Below are 15,873 nucleotides of genomic sequence, written 5' to 3'. Positions count from 1 at the left end.
ATCCCCCTCTGCACTATTCTCCCCATCCTTTAAGACCCTTCTGGAAGGAAGCCTCCTGTGTACATGGACCTTAATGTGATGTATCCATCTGCACTTTTGTGCTTGAATGGTGCTTAGAGGCAGCTTTAGGTTGTAGCTGTTCGTGCAATTATCTCATTTCCCTACTTAATTGTCAGTGGGTTGAGAGAAATAGTACTTTCAAAAGTGCCTATTTTTTGTCAGCTGAAACACCTAGCACAGTGATAGTTGAATAAATTGTTGTAGTGAATCTTCAGATGGTGAGAGCCTGTTGAGATGTGAAAAATCAGTTACTTTAGATTCTCTTATGGTTCACTGGGAGAGCTTTAGGGAATTACCTCGTAACAGATACACAGAAATATAAAGAACATGAAGCTGAAGCCCTTCGTGAAAGCTAGTGATACAGGCATAGGAATCTGATCTCCCCTCCCAGGTCCCGCTTTCATGTCGACCTCATGAGATACCGAGATTGTCTTCATTTTTCAGATGAAGAGACAGACCTAAAAGGTCACAGTTTATAAGCAATGACAGGCCAAGTGACAATAAGAAGAAAGATTACAAGATAAAAATTTAGAAGGAAAAAATATTGATAGTGATTGTGTCTGTGTGATGCCATCTTAGGTAATTTGTGTTTTTCTTTATACCTTTGTAGCTTTTTTAATATATTGTATATTTTTATATAGTCAAACCTTGGTTGTCAAACATTTTGGTTCTTGAACAATATGGTTCTCAACCAAGTTCATAGAAAAAATGTCTCAGTTGTCCCACAAAATTTTGGTTCTTAATTCTTAGCCTGACAGCCCTTTCATGCTGATAACCTGTATGATCAGTCACACCTCTCTCGGTCAACGAACAAAGGAGATTTGGTTTCCAGAACGGGTTAATTTTGAGAACCAAGGTTCTGCTGTATTTACTTGCACCTTTAAACAGAACTCCACACTCTCTCAGCTACTTCAGGTCTCCCCTGTCCTGGCTGTTCCCTGGACCTTGGCTGTCTGCATGTGCTCCATGCTGTTCTCTGGTCACAATCTGTGCTTCCAGCTTGTAATTTCAGTTCATCCCATGCGCACCTTTTTACCTTACCGGGGTCTCCGTTTGCCACTGGCTTCTCCCTACCAAAATACTCAGACCCCTGCTACCGTAACTTGGGCCTCTCCTATCTTTACTCCCTACCTGTTGAATTCAGATAATTATCCGTAACTTCTTTATTTTTCCACTTCCTCACCTGTGTGAGCTCCCTCTCTTTTCCCTCTTTTCTTAGGAGTGGGCCTTGCGTCTGAACTCAGAATACTTCAGATAGGAACTGTCGCTACCTGCTGGCCCCACAATCGCAGAGTCTTCCTGCATCCTTATGGTTCTTTCCTCCTTCATTTCCATTTCAGCAGAGGGGCTCTTCCTTTGGCCCCTTGGGGCCAGTGGTTCCCCCAGTGCCCTGGCTCACACTGATCCTGCCCCCCAGGGGCCTCACACCATCCCGTCTCTTCCCTGCATTAGGTGTGCACTAAGGATGTGTGCAGTAAACCTCAAAAAGTTATAAAGAGAAGTAAATGAGTAACAAAATTTCTTTCTGGGTAGGAGTATGAGGTTGAGGAATTGAAGACTCAAGAATCTAATTGTTATAGAGAATATTAATTATCCTGGGAAATTTCAGTGTTTTGTTTTATAAAGATTTCATCTGAATGTGTTTTATATGTATGAAATGTTACATTGTCTTTTGAGAACAATTTTTTATCCATTTGATTTGAAATACATTTCCTTTGATAGATATTTCCTTTGCATACTATTCAGATTTACCCTTGATTTTTTTTTTTTTTACTATAACTCAAACATTTTTTTCCTTTTCATAGTTGGAGAACACCTTCAAATCAGTTATTGCACAGATTGGACCTGGTGGCACCATCAATCCAGAACTAAAACATAAGATAAAATTTGTAAGTATTTTCTGTTTCTGGGAAATGGATAAGAATAATTGATTATACATGTAGATATCATTTGTGGTTGAGTTTAAGTTGCCTATTAGTATTTATTAGTTTTATATTTATGCCTAATCTTTTAAAATATATTTCAAATGGCATGACTGTTCCTTTAAGATCAGAAAAAAACAGTAAATAAATTACATACTCTTAAAATTTTTTGAAAAAATTTATAAAATGTAAGTTCCTTCATAAATGTGCTCATTTCCTTTTTTTCCCCCCTCTCACTCCAATAAATCATTGTCAAGATCTTTCCAGTACTGCTTTTATATATAGTATGTCAAATATTATTCTGAATTGTGTATGGTATCCCATAGTGTGGAGGTACAATATTTCACTTATGAGATTTGTTTTTGATCAACATTTGGGTTATTTCTAGCCTTGACTATTAAAAAATTCTGCAGTTAATATTTCTTATATTTAGTAGAAGTGGAGTTGACAGAGGCATTGATTGAGATTTGATTAAATATTACTACATTGCCCTCTAAAAGGTTGGAACAAATTTTCACCGACAGTGAAATGTTACTATTTAGTTATGTTTTAACTTATAACTCTTGATTTTTATATTGAGCATCTTTTCATATGCATAGTAGCCATTTATATTTCAGACATGAATTACTTTTGTCCTTGGCTTAATTTATTTTTTCTCCTTATTAATTTGTACAGCGCTTTTGGCTACTATGTATAGGGCCAAAGGAAGTGTACACTTAAAATTTTTTAAATATATTTTATTGATTATGCTATTACAGTTGTCCCATTACCCCCCTTCATTCTCCTCCACCTTGCACACCCTCTCCCACCCACATTCCCCCCTTTAGTTCATGTCCATATGTCATACCTAGAAGTTCTTTAGCTTCTACATTTCCCATATTATTCTTGCCCTCCCCCTGTCAGTGTTACTTATTCTCCATAGCTTTTTCCCCCTCTCTCCTCCTCCCACTCCCCTGTTGCTAACCCTCCATGTGATCTCCATTTCTGTGGTTCTGTTCCTGTTCTAGTTGTTTGCTTGGTTTCTTTTTGTTTTGTTTTAGGTGTGGTTGTTAATAATTGTGAGTTTGCTGTCATTTTTCTATACATGTTTTTTATCTTCTTTTTCTTAGATAAGTCTCATTAACATTGCACAAAATAAGGGGTTGGTGATGATGAACTCCTTTAACTTGACCTTATCTGAGAAGTACTTGATCTGCCCTTCCATTCTAAATGAAAGCTTTGCTGGATAGAGCAATCTGGGATGTAGGTCCTTGCCTTTCTGATTTGGAATACTTCTTTCCAGACCCTTCTTGCCTATAAGATCTCTTTAGAGAAATCAACCGACAATCTGATGGGAACTCCTTTTTACGTTACCGTCTCCTTATCTTTTGCTGCTTCTAGGATTCTCTCCTTCATTTTAATCTTGGCTAATGTAATTGTGATGTGCCTTGGTGTGTTCCTCCTTGGATTCAACTTCTTTGGGACTCTGAGCTTCCTGGACTTCCTGGAAGTCTATTTCCTTTGCCAGAATGGGGAAGTTCTCCTTTATTATTTGTTCAAATAAGTTTTCAACTTGTGACTTTTGAGGACTTCCGGCAAGATGGAGGAATTGGTGGTCGCACCGTACCTCCTCGTACAACCAAGATTAGAAAACCAATAATTTACAACAATAATTTACTATCAGAATAACACCCAGATCTGGCAGAGGATTTATCTGAATGAAAGTCAGGCAGCCAAGAAGTTGAAGTAGACGCGTTCATCCGGCCTGGTAGGAGAAGATGAGCCGGGCGGGCGCGGAGCTGGCTCGGGTCGGCGGCGCGCGGAGGTCGGGGGAAGGTTTGGCGCGAAATCGGCGCAAAAGCCATCGGGCGCATAAAAAGGCAGCAGTGATCCCTGAGTACGCAAGCTGCGGCTGGCAGACCCAGAGGGGCAGCGATTGTGGACCAGGGCAGAGCTCGCGGCCCGGAAGCCCAGACAAGGGTCTGAGTCCAGGGGAACGGAACTACCGCCATTGTTTGCTCCCGCCCCACCCCCACATATAATGTCACAATCTAGCAACTGGGGTGCCCAGCCCCGGTGAGCACCTAAGGCTCCGCCCCCCACCGTAACAAGAGCAACCAGACCAGAAAAAAAAAAAAAAAAAGGAGAGACGGGGGAAAAAAAACCATGTTTTCAACAGAGCAAATCAGTCCCCCAGGACTCATCCTTTTGAGCGACCAAGAATTAGCCAATCTATCAGATGCGCAGTTCAAAACACTGGTGATCAGAAAGCTCACGGAACTGGTGGATTTTGGACGAAATTTAGATGCAAGAATGCAGAGTACCATAAAACAGATGCAGGAAGACACTCGGAGGAGAGCCAATAGTGAAAGGAAGGAATATGAGTCTCAAAACAATACAGTGGACCACAAAGAAGATAGAATCAACCAAGCAGGAAAGCATGATGAAATAAGAATTCAAAAAATTGAGGAAAAGATTAAGAGCATCCAAGACACCTTTAAACGTTCCAATATCCGAATTATAGGGGTACCAGAATCGGAAGGGGAAAAGCAACAGATTGAGCACGTATTTGAACAAATAATAAAGGAGAACTTCCCCAATCTGGCAAAGGGAACAGTCTTCCAAGAAATCCAAGAAGCTCAGAGAGCCCCAAAGAAGTTGGACCCAAGGAGAAACACACCAAGGCACATCATAATTACATTAGCCAAGGTAAAAACGAAGGAGAGAATCCTAGAAGCAGCAAGAGATAAGGGGACAGTCACCTACAAAGGAGTTCCCATCAGACTGTCAGCTGATTTCTCCAAAGAGACCTTACAGGCAAGAAGGGGCTGGAAAGAAATATTCCAAGTCATGAAAGACAAGGACCTACATCCCAGATTGCTCTATCCAGCAAAGCTCTCATTTAGAATGGAAGGGCAGATAAAGTGCTCCTCAGATAAGGTCGAGTTAAAGGAGTTCATCATCACCAACCCCTTATTTTATGAAATGCTAAAGGGACTTATCTAAGAAAAGAAGATAAAGAAAAGACATGTATAGTATAAGGACAGCAAACTCACAAATATCAACAACCACACCTAAAGCAAAACCAAAAGAAACTAAGTAAACAATTAGAACAGAAACAGAACCACAGAAATGGAGGGCACATGGAGGGTTAGCAGCAGGAGGGTGGGAGGAGGAGAGAGGGGGAAAAGGTATAGAGAATAAGTAGCATAGAATGTAGGTTGAAAATAGATAGGGGGAGGGCAAGAATAGAATGGGAAATGTAGAAACTAAAGAACTCATAAATATGACACATGGACATGAACTAAAGGGGGAAATGTGGGTGGGAGGGGGTACAGGGTGGAGGGGAGAGAAGGGGGGAAATGGGACAACTGTAATAGCATAATCAATAAAATATATTAAAAAAGTAAAAAAAAAAAGTTTTCAACTTGTTGCTCTTCTTCTCCTTCTGGTACCCCTATGATTCAGATGTTGGAACGTTTAAAGATGTCCTGGAGGTTCCTAAGCCTCTCCTCATTTTTTTGAATTCTTGTTTCTTCATTCTTTCCTGATTGGATGTTTCATTCTTCCTTTTGGTCCACTCCATTGATTTGAGTTCCCATTTTCTTCCCATCACTATTGGTTCCCTCTGCACTTTCCTTCATTTCACTTAGCATAGCCTTCATTTTTTCATCTAATTTGCAACCAAATTCAACCAATTCTGTGAGCATCCTGATCACCAGTGCTTTGAACTGTGCATGTGATAGATTGGCTGTCTCTTGGTCGCTTAAAAGTACTGATTGTGGAGCTTTCATTTGTTCTTCTGTTTGAGCCATCTTTATTTTTTCCTTTGGTCTGGTCGCGCCTGTTACGTATGAGGGGCGGAGCCTTAGATGTTCACCAGGGTGGGCCCCCCAGTCACTGGGTTGTGATGCTGTATGTGAGGGCAGGGTCCGAGAGGGAACAGTGGTGCTTGCTCCACTCTCCGTTGGACCTCAGTCCCTTCCGCCACTGCCCCCAAGCAAACTCGGCCCCTTTGGTGCCGATTCCCTTGTGGGTGGGCTTGTGCACGCAGTGGGACTTTCCAAAGACCTCTCCTGTGAGGCTGGGAACCTCTCTCTGCGCCTCAATCCCCACAGGTGTTTTCAATCAGTGCCCCGAGGCTCTGTTTCCCAGCGCTGGGATCCTGGGCCACACGCAGTGCCTTGCTTCACAATCACCGCCTCGCTGGGTCTGCAGTTGCCACCCCTCGGCCGGGGTCTGCCAGCTGCCACTTGCGCACCCTGGATGCTTTGTGCGCCCGGTCCTAACGCTCTCTGCTCTCTGTGCCTCGACCCGCACCCAGCTGCCCGACTCCACCCCTCCTACCAATCTGGATGAACGTGTCTATTTTAACTCCTTGGTTGTCCAACTTCATACAGTTCAATTTCCTGTCAGTTATGGTTGTCACTCTGTTTCTAAATTGTTGTTGTCCCTATCTTGGTTGTTCGAGGAGGCACAGTGTGTCTACCTATGCCTCCATCTTGGCCGGAAGTACACACTGAAAATTTTGGAGAGAGCTGTGAGTTGAAATTTGAGTAATCAGAGTGCCATTTTGACACTTACTGCCTTGTGTTACTCCAGCTGAGCCGCTGTGGTTTACGCGGGAGAAGTGCAAAAACCTGTGTGCATTCAGGCCCATGTTCGTGTTTGGGCATTTGTTCAATGTGACTTTTTGTGGTAACAGAATATTAGAGGGATATTAAGCATTCATTGATAAAGGATTGGTTAAATTATTTACCCAAACTAGGGAATATCGATGCATGTGGCTCATAAGAAAGTTTATGTATATCTCAGTTAACTTACATGGAAGTATCTCCTTAACATATTGTTGAACTTTAAAAGCAGATTTTATAGAATGACACGTTTAGTGTTGTCCTTTCACATGAAACTATGAATAATGTGAGTATGTGTGTGCATAAATTGGTTTCTGAAAGGGTGTTTTCCAAAATGTGGCAACAACTCTTTCCTGGGGTATAGGATTTTGGAATATGTTTTACTTTATATTTTTCTGAAACTTGAATTAGAATTTTAAATACAATACATACTATCTTGAAAAAATGAGAAAAATGCCAAGCTTTTTAAACTTTATTGGGGTAGACTGAATCCACTTCTAGGAATTTGTCCTAAATGAGCCGCTGACAGGTGTCAGCTGTGCACGATGCAGGTGTGAGGCTGCTCACTGCAGTGTCTCTGGGTTTGAACGTTGTGAAAGCTCAGGCTGGTCAACATGCTGCTCCATACTCATCGACACGACCGAGGTCTGTGGTTTGATATTTAAAAACTGGTTGTAGAAATAAGGACCTTTTTTATATTAAATACAGGTACCTTTACATGCACTTGGACAACCATGGCTACTAGCTGGATATTTTCTCTTTGCTTAACTGGATTTTGCAGTTTTCTGTAATGTCCATTGGACTTTTCTACCACTTAAAATTGTTGAAATTATGCTATAGAATTTTTTTTAGTTTTTTTTTCCTGTAATGTGTGCTAAAGCTAAATGTGTTGGCTGAGCTAAAGAACTATAGGGATTCCTGGAGAGTTGCATCATTCCAGTGTTGTGCAAGAATAATTTCTCAACTCTGGAAGTGTTGGAAGTCATGGAGGTCACTGCTTTTTTGTTATAATGTTTTTTTTTAAACTTGAAACTGATTTAAGAATATTGCCACTCTATTTCATTCACTCAGTAATGTATTTTTTATCTTTGTTACTATTTAAATTTATGCTGTCTTATTTTGACATTTTATCACACAGCATTCCAATGGTATCTATTTATATTGTTTCATTTTCTGTTTATTAGGTTGTGTCCAAGTTTCCAGAGGGATTGCTTATTTCTAAACTGCTTAGAGAGTTTGAGGTGAGTGTTTCCTTTTTCTCCAACCTTGGTTTTTTATGGCGTATGTTTTTCTTGATAGATAGAAATGTTGTTGCTACTCCTGGACCCTCCAAGTCTGTGCTCTAGAACTGAAACATCTTATTTTGAATTTTGCGGTCCTTTGCTTTACTAAAAGGTTCAGAATATTGTCTTTAATAAATACTTCATGATAAATAGGAAGGGTATTTTTACCACTTATTATTCTGATATTGTTAGAGTAAAAGTTATTTTTAATGTCCGATAATACCAAGTGGCAGAGGGGAAGTGGAGAAACACGGTACCTCTCCACCGCTTATGGGACAAAGCCCCTGTGGAGAGTGCTGTGGCGGGACTGCAAGGCTGAAGATAGGCACCCACTGGCCCAGCAGCTCCACGTCCACACATGCGCTTCAGAGACGCTCTTACATACGTGCACATGGGGACATACGTAAGACGTGTGCACATTGCAGCATAGTGAAAAACTGGAAACAAATTACATGGCCATCAGTAGGAGAGTGGATAAATTGGGATTGACACTTAGGCAATGGAACGAGATGTAGTAGATAAAATAAAGGATCTAGATTATTCTAGAACATGAAACATTTTGGCAACCATTGTGATTAGTGAAAAAAACATCAAATTGCTGAATGATAATTCAGATACTGCCATATAACCAATTTTTAAAAATGGCTGAGTCCTATACCTGTGTTAGCTGTGGGCCACACTGCGTTCTGAGTGGCTTTCGTATAGTGATTCATTAGGTTTCGGGACACACTGAGGCACAGAGACCTTGCCTAAGGGTCAGATAGCTGGCGTGGGAGGAGTGGGGACTGGAGCCCCGGCAGCCGGTCTTTTCAGAGTCCTGCCTTTAACCACTGTGCCATAGAAGCCGTCGTGTATTTGCAGATATGAACACAGACATTGGGAGATACTGTAGCATAATGGTTAAGGTGCCTCACTTCTGTACAACCATTTTACGGATGATATGTAAATCAGGATAATATTATCTAATTTTATAGAGTTTTGTGAAGTTTAAATGACTTAAACAAAGTATTTAGAGCAGTGCCTGCCACATAGTAATTGTTCAATAAATGCTAAAAGAAGAAAACTTAGAGAAAATACACATCATCCCTCAGATAGTGATGAAGAAAATTTAAATTCACCTCTTTTAAAAGAAATGTATCTTTTAGAGCCACAGAGTGTTTTTCAAGTAGGCACGTGGGAGAAGCTGTAACAAAGGCTTTCGGTGTTTTTTTGATTGATAAGTAAAGTTACTACTTATCTACTGAAATTACAGAATCATATTAAATAATTAAATCATTAAATTAATCTAACTAAATCTTATTAAATCACATAATTAAATCATATCACAAAATTTATGGGTAAAATCAACCTCCTGTGCCAGACTCACAGCTCAGAGTGAGCAGTTTTCTATCACAGACATTTCGCCAAATGTAGCTTCCTGTAATAAAAACTTAGGGTATTAAGGTTACAAGTCAACAATCCTGGAGAAGTTAAAACAAGCCTTTTAATGTTACAGGAAAGATCTTTGCCTCTCTTGGTAACCAGACGGGCAGATACTTAATTTCATGGTTATAAATGTCTACTAGGTTTAGAGTTAATTTAACCTTTATTGTAACTTGTAGAAACACCTGTTAACCCTTTTTCCTGAACGTGATACATAGCTACTTGTATGATTTGTCCTCTTGAAATATCTGGTCAACAGTCTGCCATTTTTCAAAATCCCTTATTAAATTGCTAACTGAAGGGAAGATAGTGCATTAGCAGTATAGTTTTGGGGTCTTCCTGAAGCTCCCCATAAAGATGGAGAGAGGAACCAGGTAGCAAAACCAGAAATCCACAGACAGTGTTTACAGTGAAATTGGGACACGAGCCACAGAAGGAACTGGCCAACGGTCACCTCCCGGGAAGCAGTCTCTTGGGTGACCGACGGGTCGGAGTGGGCAGAGCTTGTGTTTGCTGTGTACCTGTTAGAGACTTTTGAATATCACATTCAAAAATTAATAAATTATGTTTAAAATCCTTTCCAAAGTAGTCCTTGTTCAACTGAATTGATGTTCATAGTGCTTAAGGAGAAAGTAGAGAAACCACTGAAATAACTGATGGACATAAAAGGGAAGGAAACGATAATACACACGTCATGTACAAAGAAGCAGAGATACTGAGCCTAATTCACCAGCACCCTTCCCGTGTCCTCTACCCAGTCTCTATCTCTGGGATATTCCTGGATGGCTCTAGGTGTAGGATGTGAATGACCCCTTTGAACCATGCCCTGACTGATGGCTAGGCTCCCCTGGGAGAAGTCATCAGGAGTTGAGTGGGATCTCAGACCATCCCACGAGCAGAGAGTATGCGTTGTATTAGAGTGTTTGTTTGCCTTCTGTGGTCTGTCGATAGTCCGCAAAGTAATACCTAGTGGGAGCGTGGATTTCCTACTAACACCTAGTCGGAGGAAGAGAGCAATAATTGTGTAAACATGTATGTTTAGCTCATCTGCTTTAACCTCGGTCAGGGAGACGGAAGTTTCACTAAGAGTCTGAATTTTTAATGGGAGGGTTGATTAACAAGGTCCGAGTTAACAGTTCACCGTGCAGCTTAAACCCAACCGGTGAATCGCGCGGGTCTAGCTGTGACGCGCGCGCTCAGACGCGTCACAAAGGTAGGTGGCCCAGCTTCAAGATTCCAAAAGGCGGCAACGTCTAGGAACGCGGTCGCCCTTGACTACGCGGACCCCGCTTCACTGCGATCATGGGTAGCTACCTGAGCAGCTACCTGGGCAGGTACCTGGGCAGGTGCGGAAGCACAGCCAATGCCACACTGCAGCCCCCCACCCGGGCGCGCCGGACCCTCGAGTCCATGCCGTCCCTTCGCCAGCGGCGTCCGGACCAGATCCGAGACCCCTGCATCCACCCGAAGCGGCGGCGGCTCTGCTGCTGCTGCCGCTTCCCGGTCCAGCCCCAGCCCCAGCCCCAGCCCCAGGCCGCGCTGTCCAGCCGAGACTGCGCCGAAAGGCGGAGGGCGAGGATGTATGCGGTTTGGAGGCGCTTTCCCGGCCACCCACCCGGCCTGACGCCCATGGGGCTGGATACTTCCGGCTCTCCGAAGAGTATGCTGGAGCAGCTGCTCTGGTATCCTCGCCGCCCCCGACGCGTCCAGAGCCCGGTGACCATCAAAATTACTCCTCCTGGGAGCAAACCGAACTTCTACGTCTGTCCACCCCCGGAAGAGCCCCCGGACCCCTGTGCCAGGGAGACGGTGCTGAAGGCTCTCAGCCAGTGCAACAAGGGGAAAAGGAAGTTCGACGAGCCGCTCTGGTTTGAGATCCCGGACCACAAGGGAAGCCGGCCGTCTGCCTTCAGGCCCGTAGTGAGGGACGGAGCGGCCCTTCCCCTTGTGTCCAGGCCCGGGCCTCTGCGCCCGCGGCCCTTGGCGTAGAGAGAAAGACACTGACCCCCCAACCCCCCACCCCCACCCCCACCCCAGCCCTCCTTGTCTGCCGCCCACCGCCTACAAGGACACCACCAGCCCAGGCCACACAGTCACAGCCTCGGCCTGAGTCCTGGCACCTTCTGGTCGCCCTGGTGTCCTGTTAGTCAAGGCCTTGCGACCACCACCGCCTGCGGAGACGAGAACCCACAGTTCTTTTACCACGGTGAGCCCGGCCTTCCCCTTGAATGAGTCATAGACACCATGTTGCCTCCCACCACCCGGTCTGACAGGTCTGCCAGGCCCAGACCCCGCCCCCCTTAACTGTCAGCACCCACATGCAGAATCACTGCTGTCTCCAACCTTGGCCTTCCTCCCTCGGCCTTCCTCCCACTCACCCACCCCTCCTGGCTTTTCCCAGGAAGGCATCTTTCTTCCCTGCGTGCCCAGTTCGTACAGTGAAAATGTTGTGCTTGTTCTAAAAAACCATTGCAGGCAGCATTATTATCATGAAGGAAAGAACATATATAGCATCTGTCCTGTCTATATTCTTTTCTGTTTATAATATACTTAATATAATTTTTCTCCTTTTCCACGGCAAGAAAATCAAACAGTAATATAGGAAATGCACTGACACCTGGTTGTTTATCTCAGCTTCCAGGGTGAAATAGACACAGTTTTAAGGAAATATTTTTAAAATACTTTATTGTGTGTTGAAAGTGGTAGTGAATACTGTTTTTTTTTTTTGCAAATAAGCTGTCAACAGTTTTATTATGATTTTTGTATCTTGTGCATTCCCCTCATTAAAAAAAGATGTCTGCTTTATAGTCAGCCATTGTTAACAATGAGAGGTAAAAGGGTCTCCTGATTTTCACTTCAGTTGACCACATGCTCTGAAGGGATTGGATGTTGGCTTACAAGTTCTATAGTAAGGGATGATAGGTCTCGGTCTGTATTATACATGCACGGAAGCAAGCCTTTACTGCAGCACCTGAGTTCGCTGACCCTACAGGCCTAGCTTGTCTGCCAAGGGTGTCTTTACAGGTCATATTTCTATTATCCAACACTGCTGTTCCGTGTTGTTCCTTTTTCCTTTTTTTCGTGACAGGTGGTTTTTAAAGAGCAACTTTCACCAAAAAAACTGGGCTTCTTAAATGTGATAGAGCTCGTTGGGGCTCTCAGTGACATTCTCTACGTGGAGTTCAGGGAAGCAGAGCAGGACTTACTGCTGTTCGATGCCGATCTGAGGCCTCTGCCACGGGGTGAGTTAAATTACGACGAGCAGCAAACCTGATCTTTAGTTTTCCCTGTAAGGGCAAGGAAGAAGAAATCACTGGTTATGTAGGATTACTGGTTATGTTATAACCGACCAGATCACACATTAGCCTGAAAAATGTTAGAATTTTTATATAGCCTTCCAGACTTTTTTCATTGTACATGTAAGCATAGCTAGGTTTTTAAAAGTAGTATTTGCTTGTTTAAACAATTCCAGCAATGCAGAGGTGGCAACTAAAGATAGTAGTAGTTTTAGTGGGTCTCCTCATGGACCTTTTCTATGTATCATAGTTTTATAACATATGCAAACTTTCCTTACACAAAACTGTATTATACAAAAATTGTATACATCCTTGCTTTCTATACTTCATACATGTGCATGTTTTTCCATATCAGCACATACAGGTCAACTTTATTCTTTTTAACTATATATAATTCTTCTATATAACTACACAATAATTCACTGAACTTCCCATTGATAGACATGTGGGCCGTATCCATTTTTCATCATTACAAAAAAAATACAGTGATACTGTATCTGCCCCTTTGTGCACTTACTAGTTCATTTTCAGGAGCCATTGGTTTTGGATGTATCTGGGTTGGTTTTAATGTGCCAAATTCTTGTAATCATATATGTGTAAATTTAAACAAAATATGAGATTGATTTGGGAATTCCCTAAAAATGAAGGCATTCGTATTATGGACTGCTAAGTAGTCACATACGTGCTACATTACACAACCGTGAATGGTCACTGCTAAATGTGGAGAATAAATAAATAAATTGCTATCAGAAGGTTGAAAAATAACCAACCACCAAAGTTGAAGACGCCTTCCTAGACTCTCCCTGTCCCCCAGCGTAATTAATTTAAGATCTGTTCCCACCTGGAACTTCCCTTGCGCGTCTCCACACTGAAAGGCCCTGCAGAGACGGGTTTGTGTGTCTCGTTTATCGCTGTCTACCCAGTGCCTGGCGCGGAGGCTGTGCTTACAAAGATACTTCAACCGACACATTGTACTTAGGCTGCTCTCTTGGTCATTTCAGATGCAGCGGTTTCATCAGTGAGAAATACATGTTTAGTTCAGTCAGATAAGAAGATAGAAGCCAAAGCCTGTGTCTCGAGTCCCCCTAGAAATGCATCATCGTCTGCTGCTGCTCTGAGGGAGAACACGTGGGCCTGGTCCTTTAAAAATCACAAAGAGCCGGAACAGAAGAGTTACAAGAAGCCTAACCTGGTGGTGAAGCCTTTACAGCTGGTGAGTAAGGTCGACGGGCTTGTGCGCTGGAGACCCAGCGTTACGGGGAGCAACTGAACGCATGGCTCCTGAAACCAAAATTCCGTCTCAGAAGAGTCTTGTTCCCGGGCATTTGATTTCTTGGAAGAGACCAGAGCTTTGGTCTGAAGTCGCTGCATGTAGCATTTGTTCTGGCTTTCAGTCTTTTTTCCCTCGAGTCTCGTTTTAAAGTTTCCACGTGGTTTTGAGGATCGACTTCTCCCAAGGTGACATGGCTGACTCTCTGTGCACGTTTTTCAAACTGCAGGCTTGAAAACGCCACACCGCACTGCTTCAGAGGGAGGGGTCGGGGAGCCTTGTGTCAGCTGCGGGCTCAGCTGCAGCCTCAGCAGCGGCTGCAGATTGCCCCGCCCTCTCCTCCAGCGTGGGAGCTTTGATTTTCCTCCTCCGAGACATCTCCGCACAAAGTCTCCCTCTGTGTGTTCTCTGTTACTTACCTGGTTGTTCCTGAGGATGAGTTGCTTCCTCTCCTTCCCTCCTGCCCTCTGTACCTGCTTCTTTCATGGAAGGAAAACATTTTGTTAGGAGAGGCTACTGTGTTTTCTGGACACTAGGAAGGCCTAAAGGAAAATAATTTAGAGTGAGTATTGAGAAACCCTATTTTTGATTATAAGACTAGTCTGAAACTTAATCCATTCTTTCCAGTTACCTTTTTTGGTAAGGTTGGGTAGGATGAGAATCTGCCTTAGTTCAACCTGTTTGAAGGACCGTGTGTTTAGTTTTGTGTGTGGCAGTTGTGCAACACATTTTTAACTCTTCACCTATTGTCTCAAGGTAGTAGTTTTCATATTTTGACCTAGTTAAGGATCACCTCCGGAATTTTTAAGTGCATGCTTATGGGCCCCGTTCCCAGGTGTTCTGAATTAGTAAGTGTGGGCTGAAGCCTAAGTCTCCCCACATTTATAATTTCCTAGGTGATTCTGATACAAGGGACTCATGAAATATACTCTGAGAAATGCCATAGAGTTTGAGATGTCCACCCAAAGATTTATGGTGGCTTCTTTGATTGCTTTTTTAACTTACAGCAACTAGAAATGGACAGATCACAGCTCAACGTGGCAGCGGCCAGTCACGACACCCCACCAGACGCTGTGCGGGACAGGAAGTTGTGCAGACTGCCGCCGCTAGACACCAGCACCCTGGTGGGGGTCTTCGTGGAGTACGTCGTCTCTCCCAGCCAGTTCTACATCCGCATCTGCAGCAGGGACTCGTCGGAGTTGCTTGAGGACATGATGATTGAAATGCGGTAGGAGTCTGCTATTGTCGATGTGTTTTTCACGCACTTCATTCTAAATCAGTAGTTCTCAAACATTTGGGCCTCGGGACTCTTAAAAATTAAGGGCCCCAGAGAGCTTTCATTTATTGATGTTTATCATATAGAAATAAAACTGCAAAAACTTAAAAATATCTTCTGTTTAGCCCTGGCTGGTGTGGCTCAGTGGGTTGAGTGCTGGCCTGTGAACTGAAGGGTCACTGGTTCAATTCCCAGTCAGGGACATGCCCGGGTTGTGGGCCAGGTCCCCAGTTGGGGATGTGTGAGAGGCAACCACGCACTGTTTCTCTCCCTCTCTCACCCTCCCACCCCCTCTCTCTAAAAATAAGTAAAATCTTAAAAAAACAAATATCTTTTGCTTAAAAATAATGGTAAGTACATTTGAATATGAATAACATTTTTATGAAAATAACTTTTTTATAAATTAGAAGAGTGGCATTGGTTTACTTTTTGCAGATCTCTTTTTAATATCTGAATTAATAGAAGAAAGTTGGATTTCTTAATGTCTGCTTCTGTCTTTAGTATCTTGAGAATGTTGTTTTGTTTGAGTATATGAATACACCCAACCTCACCCAGATACATAGTTGGGAAAAGGAGTATTTTAATAACCTTTTTAAAACACTATGAATACATATTCTTTGATAATATACCAAAACTTGACAGGTAGGAGTTTCTCGAAGATTGGCTGCAGTGTGGAACTTGAACTTTTCATACTCGGCTGTGGTCTGCCCTTGCATTTTGAATGGGTCCAG

General features: G+C 43.0%; 1 protein-coding gene across 1 annotated transcript in view; it reads left to right on the top strand.

Moving 5' to 3' along the window:
• TDRD5 (tudor domain containing 5) overlaps nucleotides 1–15,873 on the top strand; it is a 45,779-nt gene that overhangs the window by 11,115 nt on the left and 18,791 nt on the right. Inside the window, exons 4-8 of the mRNA XM_036015759.1 lie at nucleotides 1,866–1,949; nucleotides 7,780–7,836; nucleotides 12,389–12,542; nucleotides 13,598–13,809; nucleotides 14,874–15,094. Coding sequence (XP_035871652.1) covers nucleotides 1,866–1,949; nucleotides 7,780–7,836; nucleotides 12,389–12,542; nucleotides 13,598–13,809; nucleotides 14,874–15,094 — 728 coding nt within the window. The remainder of the gene's footprint in view (nucleotides 1–1,865; nucleotides 1,950–7,779; nucleotides 7,837–12,388; nucleotides 12,543–13,597; nucleotides 13,810–14,873; nucleotides 15,095–15,873) is intronic.

This window comes from Phyllostomus discolor, chromosome 14 (genome assembly GCF_004126475.2).
Source record: "Phyllostomus discolor isolate MPI-MPIP mPhyDis1 chromosome 14, mPhyDis1.pri.v3, whole genome shotgun sequence".
In the NCBI taxonomy this organism is placed as follows: Eukaryota; Metazoa; Chordata; class Mammalia; order Chiroptera; family Phyllostomidae; genus Phyllostomus; species Phyllostomus discolor.
Note: the sequence above shows the minus strand (reverse complement) of the source record. Positions and strands in the feature narration are given on the sequence as shown.